The sequence below is a fragment of the Taudactylus pleione genome, unplaced genomic scaffold (genome assembly GCF_031769625.1).
Source record: "Taudactylus pleione unplaced genomic scaffold, aTauple2 ptg001016l, whole genome shotgun sequence".
NCBI lineage: Eukaryota > Metazoa > Chordata > Amphibia > Anura > Myobatrachidae > Taudactylus > Taudactylus pleione.
Window position 1 is genome coordinate 1,251,697 of NW_028285417.1, and position 15,917 is coordinate 1,267,613.

The 15,917-nt window shown below is 44.5% G+C and overlaps 1 protein-coding gene across 1 annotated transcript in view; it reads right to left on the reverse strand.

Moving 5' to 3' along the window:
- WNT11 (Wnt family member 11) overlaps positions 1-15,917 on the reverse strand; it is a 128,008-nt gene that overhangs the window by 33,923 nt on the left and 78,168 nt on the right. Inside the window, exon 3 of the mRNA XM_088461093.1 lies at positions 12,293-12,528. Coding sequence (XP_088317219.1) covers positions 12,293-12,528 — 236 coding nt within the window. The remainder of the gene's footprint in view (positions 1-12,292; positions 12,529-15,917) is intronic.

Consider the following 15,917-nt stretch of genomic DNA (forward strand, 5'->3'; position numbering starts at 1 on the left):
GTCTCTCTCCCTCTGTTCATCATACACTCTCTCTCTGTCTCTCTCCATCGTACACTCTCTCTCTGTCTCTCTCCATCATACACTCTCTCTCTGTCTCTCTCCATCATACACTCTCTCTCTGTCTCTCTCCATCATACACTCTCTCTCTGTCTCTCTCCATCGTACACTCTCTCTCTGTCTCTCTCCATCATACACTCTCTCTCTGTCTCTCTCCATCATACACTCTCTCTCTGTCTCTCTCCATCATACACTCTCTCTCTGTCTCTCTCCATCGTACACTCTCTCTCTGTCTCTCTCCATCATACACTCTCTCTCTGTCTCTCTCCATCATATACTCTCTCTCTGTCTCTCTCCATCATACACTCTCTCTCTGTCTCTCTTCATCATACTCTCTCTGTCTCTCTCCCTCTGTCCATCATATACTCTCTCTGTCTCTCTCCCTCTGTTCATCATACACTCTCTCTCTGTCTCTCTCCATCGTACACTCTCTCTCTGTCTCTCTCCATCATACACTCTCTCTCTGTCTCTCTCCATCATACACTCTCTCTCTGTCTCTCTCCATCATACACTCTCTCTGTCTCTCTCCATCATACACTCTCTCTCTGTCTCTCTCCATCGTACACTCTCTCTCTGTCTCTCTCCATCATACACTCTCTCTCTGTCTCTCTCCATCATACACTCTCTCTCTGTCTCTCTCCATCGTACACTCTCTCTCTGTCTCTCTCCATCATACACTCTCTCTCTGTCTCTCTCCATCATACACTCTCTCTCTGTCTCTCTCCATCATACACTCTCTCTCTGTCTCTCTCCCTCTCTCCATCATACACTCTGGGAGGGGGGTACACAAACTTACCGCATCTGTAGGCAGTGCTGTGCATGCGCTGGTTTTACAGATGTAACAGCGCATGCGCAGCACTGTTTCCAGATGCGATAAGGTAGTGTAGAGAGGGAAAAGTATCTATTTCCCGAAAAGCTGTCATCGCAAAAATGACAGCTTTTCAGAATAGATACTTATGGAGAGGAGGAATGATGAATTCCACCTGTAATTAGCTAGAATTCCATGAGAGTTCTAAAGCTAATTATCTCCAGAGAATTTTTAGGTTTAATGAATAGGCCCCTATGTATGAAAAATTACAGATAGGAGCTGATTGGTTGGTATTTTATCTCCGTCCACTTTATCTCTCTCTAATGATTGATACATCTCCCCCGCTGTCTCTCCTCTTTCCACCTTCCAGCTCTAACTTTCTCTATTACTCTCTCTTCCCCTATCCCAGTCTCTCTCTCTCTCTCATTCTCTCTCTCTCTCATTCTCTCTCTCTCTCTATTATTTGCCATATTGCCAGATAACTGGCAGACATGACGGATAATTTCCTTGTTGTCAAAACAGAGATCTCCCCACAGCTCTCTCCATGTCTGAAGAGACGGCCATTACCTTGTAGTCAGGATTCACTTAACTCCCTGTAATAAATTCTCAGAGCGACATTTTGGATAAGGGCAGCGGAATGCGGTGACTCATTGTCATTGTGTTATTTGTCTGTATCTCTGAGCTGTCCAACCCGATCTCAGAGAGGTAAACCCAGAAGACTGGGAAAATTGTCCATATACTGCCAACGTGTGACAGGTCAGTGACTTCTATGGAGAGCCACATACTACTGTCCCTGGTTATTGCTGGACTGGATTAGGACTGTGCAAATCACCAGATAAGATTCCATTAGTGGCAAATTGTGTTAGGATTGGAGTGTCTGGGATCCAGACCAAGGGGTCTATGTACTATTAATCTCAGTACTGCCGCCATTATTATCAGTCTAACTCGCAGGGGACATTTTTATTTTAAATGAATATATCCCTGCTATGTACAAACAGGAACTCACAGGGACAGCGGGGGATGCAGTCAGGAAGCCGACGGTCGAAAAGCCGACCACCGGCTTCCCGACTGTCAAATCCCGGCAAGGTACTAATGACAGGCGTCGAAATCCTGACACCTGTCATTAGACCTACGCCAGGAGCCCAACGCCCGGCATCCCGAACGAAGGTAAGCCGGGAGCCGGGGGGGCTTAGGGTTTGGCACTCCCCCCCCCCCGGGAGAATTAGGCTAGGGAAAGGGGGGTTATGCTGGGCATACACTATACAATTATCTGTCAGATATCTGTCCAATCTGGCTGGTTGGAACGAAAACCTGGTAATGTATGGGAGCAAATGACAGTCCATCATATGGTCTTAAACACTGAAAAAAGGACAAAAAAAATTGTTCAAATTGGTTAAATTCGTGTGTTTTAACCAATTTCTCTGAACGTTCAGTTTTGTCTGTTTTCCAGTGTTTGTGAGCATATGGACGACTGTCATTGGCTCCCATACATTACCATGAAGCAGTATACAGCATAAACCTAATATGAAGCAGTACACAGCATAAACCTAATATGAAGCAGTATACAGCATAAACCTAATATGAAGCAGTATACAGCATAAACCTAATATGAAGCAGTATACAGCATAAACCTAATATGAAGCAGTACACAGCATAAACCTAATATGAAGCAGTATACAGCATAAACCTAATATGAAGCAGTACACAGCATAAACCTAATATGAAGCAGTATACAGCATAAACCTAATATGAAGCTGTATACAGCATAAACCTAATATGAAGCAGTACACAGCATAAACCTAATATGAAGCAGTATACAGCATAAACCTAATATGAAGCAGTATACAGCATAAGCTTATTATGAAGCAGTATACAGCATAAACCTAATATGAAGCAGTACACAGCATAAACCTAATATGAAGCAGTATACAGCATAAACCTAATATGAAGCAGTATACAGCATAAACCTAATATGAAGCAGTATACAGCATAAACCTAATATGAAGCAGTATACAGCATAAACCTAATATGAAGCAGTACACAGCATAAACCTAATATGAAGCAGTACACAGCATAAACCTAATATGAAGCAGTATACAGCATAAACCTAATATGAAGCTGTATACAGCATAAACCTAATATGAAGCAGTACACAGCATAAACCTAATATGAAGCAGTATACAGCATAAACCTAATATGAAGCAGTATACAGCATAAGCTTATTATGAAGCAGTATACAGCATAATCCTAATATGAAGTAATATACAGCATAAACCTAATATGAAGCAGTATACAGCATAAGCTTATTATGAAGCAGTATACAGCATAATCCTAATATGAAGCAATATACAGCATAACCTTAATATGAAGCAGTATATAGAATACATTTAATATGAAGCAGTATACAGCATAACACCAATATGAAGCAGTATAACCTTAATTGAAGGCAGTATACAGTATAACCCTAATATGTAACCGTAATATGTAGCTGTATATAGTATTATCCCAATAAGAAGCAGTATACATCATACCCCAATATTAAGTAGCATACAGCATAACTAATATGAGGCAGTACGCAGCATAACCCTAATATAAAGCAGTATACAGCATAACCCCAATTTGAATCAGTATACAACATAACCCTAATATGAAGCAGTATACAGCAAAACACTAATATGAAGCAGTATACAGCATAGCCCTAATATGAAGCAGTATTCCATATAACCATAATATTAAGCAGTATACAGCATAACTTCAGTATGAAGCAGTATACAGCATAACCCTAATATGAAGCAGTATACAGCAGCATAACTGTAATATGAAGCGGTATACAGCATAACCATAATATGAGGCAGTATAGAGCATAACAGTAATATGAGGCAGTATACAGAATAACCCTAATATGAGGCAGTATACAGCATAACACTAATATGAGGCAGTATACAGCATAACCCTAATATGAGGCAGCATAGAGCATAACTATAATTATATGAGGCAGTATACAGCATAACCCTAATATGAGGCAGTATAGAGCAGAACCCTAATATGAGGCAGTATACAGCATAACCATAATTATATGAGGCAGTATACAGCATAACCATAATTATATGAAGCAGTATACAGCATAACCATAATATGAGGCAGTATAGAGCATAACCCTAATATGAGGCAGTATACAGCATAACCATAATGATATGAGGCAGTATATAGCATAACCATAATATGAGGCAGTATAGAGCATAACCCTAATATGAGGCAGTATAGAGCATAACCCTAATATGAAGCAGTATACACCATAACCATAATATGAGGTAGTATAGAGCATAACCATAATATGAGGTAGTATACAGCATAACCCTAATATAAGGCAGTATACAGCATAACCATAAATATATATGAGGCAGTATACAGCATAACCATAATATGAAGCAGCATACAGCATAAACCTAATATGAAGCAGTATACAGCATAACCCTAATATGAAGCAGTATACAGCATAACCCTAATATAAGGCAGTATACAGCATAACCCTAATATATGGCAGTATTCAGCATAACCCTAATATGAGGCAGTATACAGCATAACCATAAATATATATGAGGCAGTATACAGCATTACCATAATATGAGGCAGTATACAGCATAACCCTAATACTGTATGAGGTAGTATACAGCATAACCCTAATATGAGGTATTATACAGCATAACCCTAATATAAGGCAGTATAACAGCATAACCCTAATATGAGGCAGTGTACAGCATAACCATAAATATATATGAGGCAGTATACAGCATAACCCTAATATGAGGCAGTATATAGCATAACCCTAATATAAGGCAGTATACAGCATAACTCTAATATGAGGCAGTATACAGCATAACCATAAATATATATGAGGCAGTATACAGCATAACCCTAATATGAGGCAGTATACAGCATAACCCTAATATGAGGCAGTATACAGCATAACCCTAATATAAGGCAGTATACAGCTACAGCATAACTCTAATATGAGGCAGAAAAAAGCATAACCATAATTATATGAGGCAGTATACAGCATAACCATAATATGAAGACATTGAGCCTGTCGGATGAAATCTGCTCACCATGGAGGGCAGGGCCGGATTAGCAATGGGGCGGATGGAGCTACAGCTCCAGGCCGCCTGTCAAAATAGGCCCATAGCATCTTGCATCAGTCAACACCGACTGTTGTAGTCAGGATTTTTTTACCAGGCTGCGAGTGGCCGTCCGATGCCCCGCCCCCGGACCGCGGGACGCGAGCACCCCCTCCCAGCAAGTGGCTGTCCGATGCACTGCCCCTCCCCCCGCGGCGTATCACCCTAGGAAAGGGGCGTTAGGCCACGCCCCCCATCCACCCCAGCAGGCTGCGAGTGGCCATCTTCAATTGCTGTCCGATGCTCCGCCCCTTCCCTGCTGCGGATCACACCATGAAGGGGGGAATCAGGGCTGGAGCATGGCTCGGCGGGCAGTGTCTACAGTCTTCCTAGTGCCTGTCTACTCATCACGGATTACACCAGGGAGCTCCAATGCCAGATTGACGTCGCAGCACGGCGCTGCCAGCGCACACCCCGTATGTACAGTCCTGATGAAAAAGCCGGTAGGATTTGAAACGTCGACTTATCTATACCGATGTTAATTTACATTTAAAACGTTTTTTTTTTTTCACCTTTACATTGGAGAGTGCCACCTTTCTTTTCTCATATTTGTGGTGTTGCCATACATCACTAAATAAGGGGGGATTCTTCCCCTCCTCTCCCCCTTTCCCTCTCTCTCCCTCCCCCCCTCCCTCTCTCTCCCCCCCTCTCTCTCTCCCCCTCCCCCCTGTCTCTATCTCTCCCTATCTCTCTCTTCCCCCGTATCTCCCCTTCCCCCTCTCTCTCTCTTCCCCCCCCTCCCCCCTCTCTCTCTTCCCCCTCCCCCCTCTCTCTCCCTCCCCCCCTCTCTCTCTCTTTTCCCCCCCTATCTCCCCCTTCCCCCCTCTCTCTCTCTTTTCCCCCCCTCCCCCCTCTCTCTCCCCCCTCCCCTCTCTCTCTCCCCCCTCCCACCCTCTCTCTCTTCCCCCTCTTTCTCTCCCCCCTATCTATTCCCCCCCTCTCTCTCTCTTCCCCCCCCCTCCCCCCTCTCCCTCTTCCCCCCCTCTCTCTCTCTCCCACCCCCCTCTCTCTCTCCCTCCCCCCTCTCTCTCTTTACCCCTCCCCCCCTCTACCCCTCCCCCCCCCTCTCTCTCTCTATCTATATATATATATATATAGTGTAGAGGATTGAGAGGCCTTTTTGCCACTAAATTAAGGATCTAATATCTTTTGAGGTCAGTCCAGGGCATACACAGTTTACACACAGCACAAGCAATGGGATGCAGGATCCCGAGCGCCAGCATCCTTTGCCCATCCCGCATGGAGATGCGGTAAATATCCCGGCGGCAGGGATTCCCGGGGTCAGAATGCCGCCACTGGAATCCCGACACCTGTCAGAATCCTGGTGCTGGCAACCCGACCTCTGGAATCCCGAAGGTAATTAGCGGGGTTAGGGGGAGGGTTAGGGTTAGTGTGCAGGGAGGTTAGGTTTAGGCACTAGGGGGAGGTCAGGTTCAGGCACTGTGGAGGGAGGGGGAGGGTGAGGATACAGACCGACAGGTGTCGGTATCCTAACCCTTTCAGGATGCCAGCGTCGGGATTCTGACTGCCAAGATCCCGTACCCATCCCCAAGCATGACCCCTGCTGACATCTCCCACCTTAAACTACCCCCTCCTCTTTCCATAGAAGGTCCTGCAAAGAGAGCTGTGAAAAAAAAAAACTTGCAATGCCAAAATAAAACTTAATAAAAGTATGAATCATTGCGACAAGTAACCCCAAACACACCAGCTATTCCATCACACTGACTATTTACAGTGCGGAAAGCAAACTGTTTTTTATTCTAATTTTGTTTGTGAACCAATATGTCTTTTATTTCACTGATTTTAAATATTAACGATAACAGAGTATTGTCCCTAATTGAAGTTTCCAGTGTGTTTTAGAGTGCCAACATAAGAATTCAGAATATTTTATAAAACCGATTTCAAGGTGCATGATCAGTTTTCTTTGCCCTGTGTGCCATTAATCCTAGATATGCCTATATGTGTGACGTCACATAGGTGTCACCACACCACCAATCCCTGAAGCAGCCGTGTCCGCCCAGTGAGCACACCCACTGCTCTGTGAAGGTGGCCTGGCTGGGTGACTGATCCTCCTGAGGTGTCAGTATTGCCGGCTGTTTGGCTTCTGCTAATCGATCAAGCCCACAATGTTGTTACCTGCTGGCTGCGGCGAGCAATTATTACTGGAATACAGGCACTGACAAGATTTCAATTTTAATATATATATATTTATTTATTTTATTTTTTTTGACAATTTCATTAATACTGAGATTCCCACTTTCCATTTCTTGCGGTGGGGCAGTACCATTGGCACTGCAGAATCAGGCCCCAAGTGACTCTGTTTTGGATCTCACTATGGTTTCTAGATCTAACACCTCAGTATGGGGGGAATTCAATTCAGCGCGATGATGAATAACCGCGGGAGGGAGCTCCCACAGCTATTCAATTCAATGAGCTGTGTGCTTTGTCGTGAAGCAGGTAAGTCAGAGAATATCAGTTCTCGCGACAACCTGGGTGTTAAGGTGCTGTAACCGGCATTCTCCAACTAAAGTGGCAGGCGCGTGGCTATTAGCACTGCGCTAAGCCGGCAAACAGCTGCGCGCCCCGCACTTTTGTCAGATTTCTCCTCGCATCCCCAGGGGGGTGGGAGAAAAAATCCTTTAGCCGCCCAAACAGCGCAGTGTATTGAATAGCTGCAGGAGCTCTCTCCCGCGGCTATTCTACATCGCACTGAATTGAGGGTCTGATTCAGAGCCGGACGCAGTTTGCGCTCGCTCGTTTAGAAAAAGGGGCTGGCGATTTAAATTGACCGTTCGCTCTTTGCGGTCTGTTGACGCCTCTATGTCTGAACGAGCGAACAAAACATGCGGACGTTTTTTTGTAAAAAACGCCCCCTGGCCGCTCGCATCATATGTCATCTCTGCTATTTATTTGATTAATCAAGTACATCGAAAGGTGTATGAACTGCTCGCTATTCTTGTGGTTGCATTTTCCTACCGCAATCATGCGAGCAGTTCTGGCTAAAAGACACCTAACTGACGTGGACGATGACGCTGCTTTGTTAATTATGCACACCCTTAAAACGCCCGTTTTGACCTTTTGGCACGCCTGCGTTCTGATCTCCACTCCCCGTTTTCAAGCACCTTCCCCTGTTACCACCCACAAACGCCTCATCCTGTCACTCAAATTAGCAGGCATTCGCTATTTTGCGAGCACACAATTTTCGACCGCACTGACTGGTTCGCGCATGCGTACTAAAACCCGTACGCATGCGCAGTTGTGCGAACATCGCTCGGAACGAACGAGCGGCCGCTTACGAGCGGCTCTGAATCAGGCCCTGAATTCCCCCCTATAACTATTAATAAGATCAGGTATTTTTATATATAGAGAGAGAGATAGCGATGGCACATTCATGACATCACTAAGTGACCCATGTGCTCTTTAATAGAGATATTTTCAGATTTACGTCATCACCATGTGCCATTTTAACAAGTTGTTCCTTTGCTGAATCTCGCTTTACACTATTGATATAAGTGAAAAGGGAAAAGAGATTGAGGTTTTTAAAGATAGGGGCTAGTCACACCACACAGGACAGGCCACATCCCTGTGCAGACAACACCCCCACAATGCTAGTTACACCCCCACATCACTAGTCACACCCTCACGGGTTGGGTATGATTACCTGGCAGTCGTGATGCTCAGATTTCCGACGGGGGTCGGGTAAGTATACAAACCCTCCCCCTTTCTCTTCCTAACCCTCCCTTCTTGCACCCTAACAGTTAGTGCCTAACCTTAACCCTCCCCTCTTGGTGCCTAAACCTAACCGTCCCCCCTTAGTGCCTAACCCTAACTCCCCCCACCAGTGGGGCCTAACCCTAACCCCCCCAGTGGTACCTAACCCTAAACCCCCCCTTCCCGTGGCTAACAGCTAAGGGCACCCACGCTTGCCTTTGATCTGAATGTCCTATGTCAGGATTCCGGCGTCGATGTGTAGGCTGGCTTCGGGATTTAACCGCCTATGTTTAGTCCCGGGTTGGGATTACGACGCCGGGATTTCAACAGACGGAATCCCGTCCGTTGGTATTTTGACTACATCCCCCAATCGCAGTGATGAACACACTTCTTGCGGCGGCACACAATAGGCCCTTCATAAATTTCAGCTCCAGGCCCTTGTGGACCTTAATCTGGCACTGATGGAGGGGGGATAGATTTATCATACCTCTTACAGAAGACATAATAATATATTGATAAACTAATAACACTTCTATTTTTCAAAGAATTTTTACTTTGCAGCTTTTTTTTCCACACCTGCCATAAACTTTTGCAAAGTACTGTGTGTGTGTATATATATATATATATATATATATATATATATATATCTTCCCTACTGTATGAAAGCGAAAATTTGTCCTTCCGTCTTTCTATACAAATCCACAGTTTACAAGCCAAGATTGTGAAATTTTACATACGAGCGTATTAAAACACGGCAGAGGCAACTAAGAAATTTTTGATATCGAAATTAATTACTGTTCATTTTTAAGTAATTAAAAAACACAATTTTTGCATAGCATTCGCCCTCTACAGGTCAGGTACGGAATTACAAAAGGATTTAGCTTATCTACTATTTTTTATTTTCTATCTCTACTATCTATCTACAAACATTTTTCCTTCTCTCCTTCTGTCTTTCTATACAAATCCACAGTTTACAAGCCAAGATCTCTCATGGTTCTACACCTAAAACACCAAAGAAGAATAAAAGCATTGTCCTGTTTCTTTTATTGTTATATGCAGATTTGGACCCCATTCTTCTTGGGCCAACTGCAAGGGCAATAATAAAAGTATTAAAATGTTATTTTTGTTTAATTTCAGAATTTAATTTTATAACATACATTTTGCTACATACTAAGGAATTATGGAATTTTATTCTGTAGCATATAATCTAAATCTCTGAACATCATTTACTATGGCTCACGCGTGGACTTTACAGTACCTTTTAAATGCTGTATGAATTTATAACCACTATTGATATTATGCCAGGCTTATTATGAGGCTGATTATGGTAAAAATTGATATCTGCATCCATGAGGAGAGATCCATCTGATTTACAGTCAGGCCCATAAAGATGGCAACTATACTGGGATGCAAAAATGCAGCTCTGCAACACAATTTGTATTTATACTTGCTCATACATCAGCTTACACAACTAGGTGGTATCAACACTGGCGACTTTTTAGTCTACCTCCTTGGTTGCTGGAGCGCACTATGGAACGCACAGCGGCTACTTCCGGTTCATTCCTCTGTCAGCCCCTGAAGGGTAAAACCGAATGGATGAATCTTATACACCGTGGAGACCCAGAATGCCGGAAACAGCTGCACAAGGAACTGGAAGTAGTTGCTGTGCATTTCATAGTGCGATCCAGCAACCAGGAAGTACACAGTCATCCTGGTATCAGAGCAACAGAAGCTCTTGGCCGTGTTTACACTGTACATCCGACAAATTTTGAAGGCTTCTATCTCTGAAGTATGCTTTACACCGTTACAGGTCCTACTTCCTTCAAAGACCTTAGGACTGTGGATGGGGAAGTTTGTCACACTTTTTGTGAGGCCTGCCTAAGGAGAGGTTTGTTGGAGGATGATGTGTAAACAAACATTCTTAAAATCCCGGGCAACGCCGGGTACTCCAGCTAATATATATATATATATATATATATGTGCACACCGCTGTTACGCCTGTGACATCCCTGTGTCTTATCCTACTTCTCATTCTACCTGGTTCATTAAATCTAAGAACTGGCTAAGACATACCACGTGTGGGCAAACCGCCACCAGCACCAACTGATGCATTACATGTTCGCCACAACGTGTACCTTGGCCAAGTGTATTGTATCCTGACATAGCAATTTGTCCGCCGGGCTACTGTACCCAGCATATCTGCTCGCACTTCACACTCCGCTGACAGGTGATAGGCTCATTGCCCAGATCCCCAGCTTCACGTTAATTCTATACTTTTCCAATACGTTATGGGGTCAGAGTGATGTCACAGCTTACTATATTATTTGGGAACCAGCACAATTTAGCGAGACGTGGACGTGCAGTATGATATAAAACGCTGTCTTTGCAGTATACAGTAAATATCACGTCACAGTCCCCTCCCAGTGTATATAAATCTTATGCCCTTCCCCACAGTATATATTACATCACACGACTGCCCCCCATTGTGTATATTATACACACGCCTCTCTCCCTTGTATTCAATAATTAACCCTGTCCCCAAGCAAGTAAAAGTTCACAATCCCTAATCCAAACTCCTAACCCTTGCATTTAATACTAATTTTGCTAAAATTGTCAATGAATTAGCCCCATGCACAAATTAGCCAGCGCCAAAAGAAACTAGAATCCAGATGGCCTGGTGCCCAAATTAACCGGAGGCCAAAAGTTCAAGAGTAATGGTGCATACACACGATCAGATTTTTTCTTCAGATATGGACGATAACTATTTAAAAATCGTTCAGTCGTTCATATCTGAAGGAAAATCGTTCATATCTGACATGCCTGAACGATGGACGATCAACGATGAGCGTTCCCGTTTGTCAGATAACGATATCTGACATCTGATGGGTTTGCAGTCAGACTTGGACGATTCCATCCATTTTAATGCAGTCAAAAATCGTTCAATCGTTCAAATCGTTCAAAACTTTGGTCAAATCGTTCAAATCGTTCAAATCGTTTAGTCGTTCATCTGACAAATCTGACAAGTCTGACAAATCTGACCGTGTGTACGCTCCATAAGTGCACAAACTCAATTTCAACTTCTCCATCAAGTACCGATGACGAATGGTTTGGATGGTCTGCCTGTCTAATTCTACATCACTCACGACTTAGTAGGGCAACAACAACCAAAGCTGCATGTGTGTGTGTGGCCAACTTTCCCAGTAAGTTCTGCTGAGATAAGAAATGCTACACTTACCCCAATAACAAGAACATCAAATACATGTTTATTTATGTGGGTCATAAAACAGATCTGCTATGAAGCAAAGTTCTAACAATAGATCCCCTTTACTATTAAAAACTCCATCCGTTTAAAGTATCGCCGCAGAAACCCAAACTCAACAACCAACTACTAACCCGGTGCCGTGAGAAGCATTTGGCAGGCTGTGCTGGGACACTGGTGAATTACTGGTGTTATTACATCTTCGGGGAACAAAGCAGTTGGAGGCACCTTAAGTGCATTATAGTGCAGGAGTGGGACTATTATTTAATTGCGGGGAATTACCTCTTTCCAAATCCTGATGGAAGTTCGGTGCCAGTTCTATGGAGGAGCAATTCCACCTCATATCGGAGAAGGCTTTAATGCAGGTTTTCTTCACCTCCTTTGCCGCCTGGATGATGGTCTGCATCAGTTCCAGGTTGCTGCGACAGAGCTGCATCTGCGAGGAGACCAGGCCATCCAGCTGCTTACAGTGTTGGGTCTGATTCAATGCCAGGGATGCAGAAGTCTTGGACAGTGCTCTGCAGGAAAAGAAATACAGCATAATATTACACCACAAATCCACTTTATCACATCCCTTTAATGTGACATTGTACCATTTCCACTGTGCTTTTACCAATCTTCACCTCAGGGGTATATACTTTATATGCTTGTGCAAGCCTTCCTACCGCTCTTACTAGGTGCATTGCTGTATGTTCCTGTGCTTTTCAGCCTTGGGTTTATATCATCACCTGGAGCCTTTTTTTGTGTGACTTCTCCCAAGGTACAGAACAGCTCTGTGGGGCTTATTCATTTTCACTTACAGGCCCGTTACACATGTGGAAATGCTAGTTTCTGCATGTTTGAAGCAACGGCCCATACATTATATAGGTTTCTATGGGGGCTGCTATGCCGTTGGCTAGCCTGAAGATGGCGTATGCCTATAGTAATGTATGGGCTACTGCAGGCCTGGCCAACCTGTGGATTTTCAGCTGTTGAGAAACTACAATTCCAACCTATCAGCTGGCAAAGCATGCTGGGACTTGTAGTTTCACAACAGGTTAGCCAGGCCTGGACTACTGTATTGCCTGGCTAACCTGGTGAAAGCATAAGCTTCTAACTACCCACCTGCCAACACCCTGGTTGCCACCTCGGAGAGTTGCAGCCAAGTCGTCTCAGCAGGAAGGGCGGGCATGTTGCAGGAAAGTGGGCAGGCCGTGTGGCCGTGATGATGCAAATGCGTAAACAAACATGTCCTCCCCTACACTACACAATGGTGAGATTACCAGCACTGTGAAGCAGGGGCGGGGCCACAATGATGCAATTCAGCGCAAATCGCGTCATCACTGTGCGGAGCGCCCACTTTGCTCATTAATTTGGTGAGTGGATGACTTCAGGCGGGTGGCGAGACCTACGCCCTCCTCTGGGCGGCCAGGGGTGCTGCCCGGTTTGTGGGAGCCTACCGGCCGTATGGGGAGTGTCGGCAAGCATTCTCTAGCTCTTCTCTAAGCGCACCTCCCGGCAAGAGCATAACAGTAAATTTGTGTGAAAATATACATTTTCACGATGTGAATTTAGGCGACAAATAGTTATCACACCTGCATTAAAAATAGGACTGTAATGAGTATTCATCTAGTCTCCAATCCTTCAAGCGATCCCTGAAAACTCACCTCTTCAGGCAAGCTTATCAAATTCCAGAACCTCCCACATAACCTTCATAGCTTCCATATCTGATTACATCCCCTTTTTACAGTCCACACACAATCTCACACATCGTCTTTCTCTCACATCCTCATGACATTTGGTCGACATTCCTGTGTGACTGGATCATGCAGCCAACCAAGAAACTCTGCATTCTGGCCAGACCAAATGCAATATATATAGCACCTATCCTTGTGTATCAATGCCTGTTTCCCTATAGATTGTAAGCTTGCCAGCAGGGCCTTCCTACCTATATATCTGTCTGTTATTACCCAGTTTTGTTCTATTAATGCTTACAATTGTAAAGCGCAACGGAATATGCTGCGCTATATAAGAAACTGTTAATAAATAAATAAATAAATAAAGTATACCCCATCCCCAGTGCTTATGGGAACTTACTGGCTCTAAGCCCCCAATCCTCTTGCCGCCCAAAACTGGTTTTGCCACAATAGTGTTATATAACTAAACCCAGCCCTGGTTCTATCCCTCACATTGTATTCCAGTCCATCTGTGGCCTTCTCTGTATGCAGGAGGTCATTTGGATTACAAAGTCCAGATCTATAATAGTAATAATGATGCCACTTCTCATATAGTGTACAATAAATGACTATAACGGCCGGGCAGGTAATGGTTAGAGGTGGCAGTAGTAAGGGTGCATACACACCTGTACGATATCGGCCCGATTTGGCCGATTTAGCCAAATCGGAATGACAAATCGGGCATATTGTGCATTTTGTATTCCCAATTTTTGCGTACAGGCGGTCGCATGCGATATCGTGCGAATGGCTGTGCTGCACGGTCATTCTTACGATATCGCATGTGAGCCTGTACAAGTTAATGAAGGACGGAACAGTGATTGTTCCGTCTTTCATTACATCTTTCAAGTGTGTACCGGCAATCAAGCGATGTCCAGGGCAAATCGCCCTGGACATCGGCACGATTGCCGGTCCTTTAGGTGTGTACCCAGCCTAGGATTGGTGTATGTGCTGCTCAATTCAGATACAAGTGTAACTAGTAACCAGGATCCTATTATCCCATGTACAGTTACAAGCTCCGTGATTCCGGAAGAAAGCAATAAACACCCTTTGGACGAGAATACTAAAATTATCGCCATCGGTTTATCACAGTAATCAGATGACACTTTACAACTCCTTAATTATATTCAGAATCTACTGAATCTCTTTACAGGTGTCCAAGTTAGGTCAGAGGACCCTCATTGACAGCACAATTACAGCATAACTTACTATAACCCCTATAGCCCTATAAAACAAACACTTTAATTACCGTTTGGAACAATGTTGCAGAAGTACTTAGAGCACACAAATCTTTTCGCGTACAAAACCTGCATACAAGGGGTATTTTCCTACACTAGACAATATGACTGCATAGGCAAATGCACCGGTTGCCTGGAAACCCCCCTGCCCAGCCCACACCATGATAACCACAACAGAAATAGCATATGATACTAATGTCGCATGTTCTGAAGATCCCCTCCGTGTCACAAATTAAATAATTAGCACCTGTTGATCTTTTAAAATGTATGAGCCAGCAGTGAATGCACTTGTGCGCCAACTAGGAGATATGGAAAACATGCACTGTTAGGGGTGCACTGACATAGACCACCTATAGGGTTAATTAGTAATACTGTATAATAATAAATTAGCCAGTACATAAAGAGGCATTCGGTATAATTCACCACCAGCCGTATGGGCGGCGGTTCAAATCCCGGCAACGTCAGCCCGACAGAGGAGGAAATCCCAATCGTATAAAATAATCTAATTCTACCCCCTAACCCTAACCTTTTTAGGGTGCCTAACTCTAACTCCCCCCCCCCCTGTGCCTAACCCTAATCCCCCCCTCTAAGTGTCTAAACCTAAACCCCCCTACCCCGCCGCCTAAACCTGTCCCCCGGGGGATGCCTAACCCTAACCTCCCCCCTGGGGGTGCCTACCCCTAACCCTCCCTCCCCCTAGCCTAACCCTAACCTCCCGGGGGGTGCCTAATCCTAAATCCCCCCCGGGAGCCCCTAACCTAACCCTCCCCCCCCCGTGGCTGTCCGCACCCGGCGAACGGCATCACTTCGATCAGGATGCCGGGCGCCAGTCTCCCGGTGACGGTAAAATGACAGGCATCTAGATTTAGACACCTGTCATTTAACCCTCGCCGGGATTAAGTAGTTGGGAAGCCGGCTGTCGGCATTGCGTTTACTGGCTTCCTAAATGTATACCCA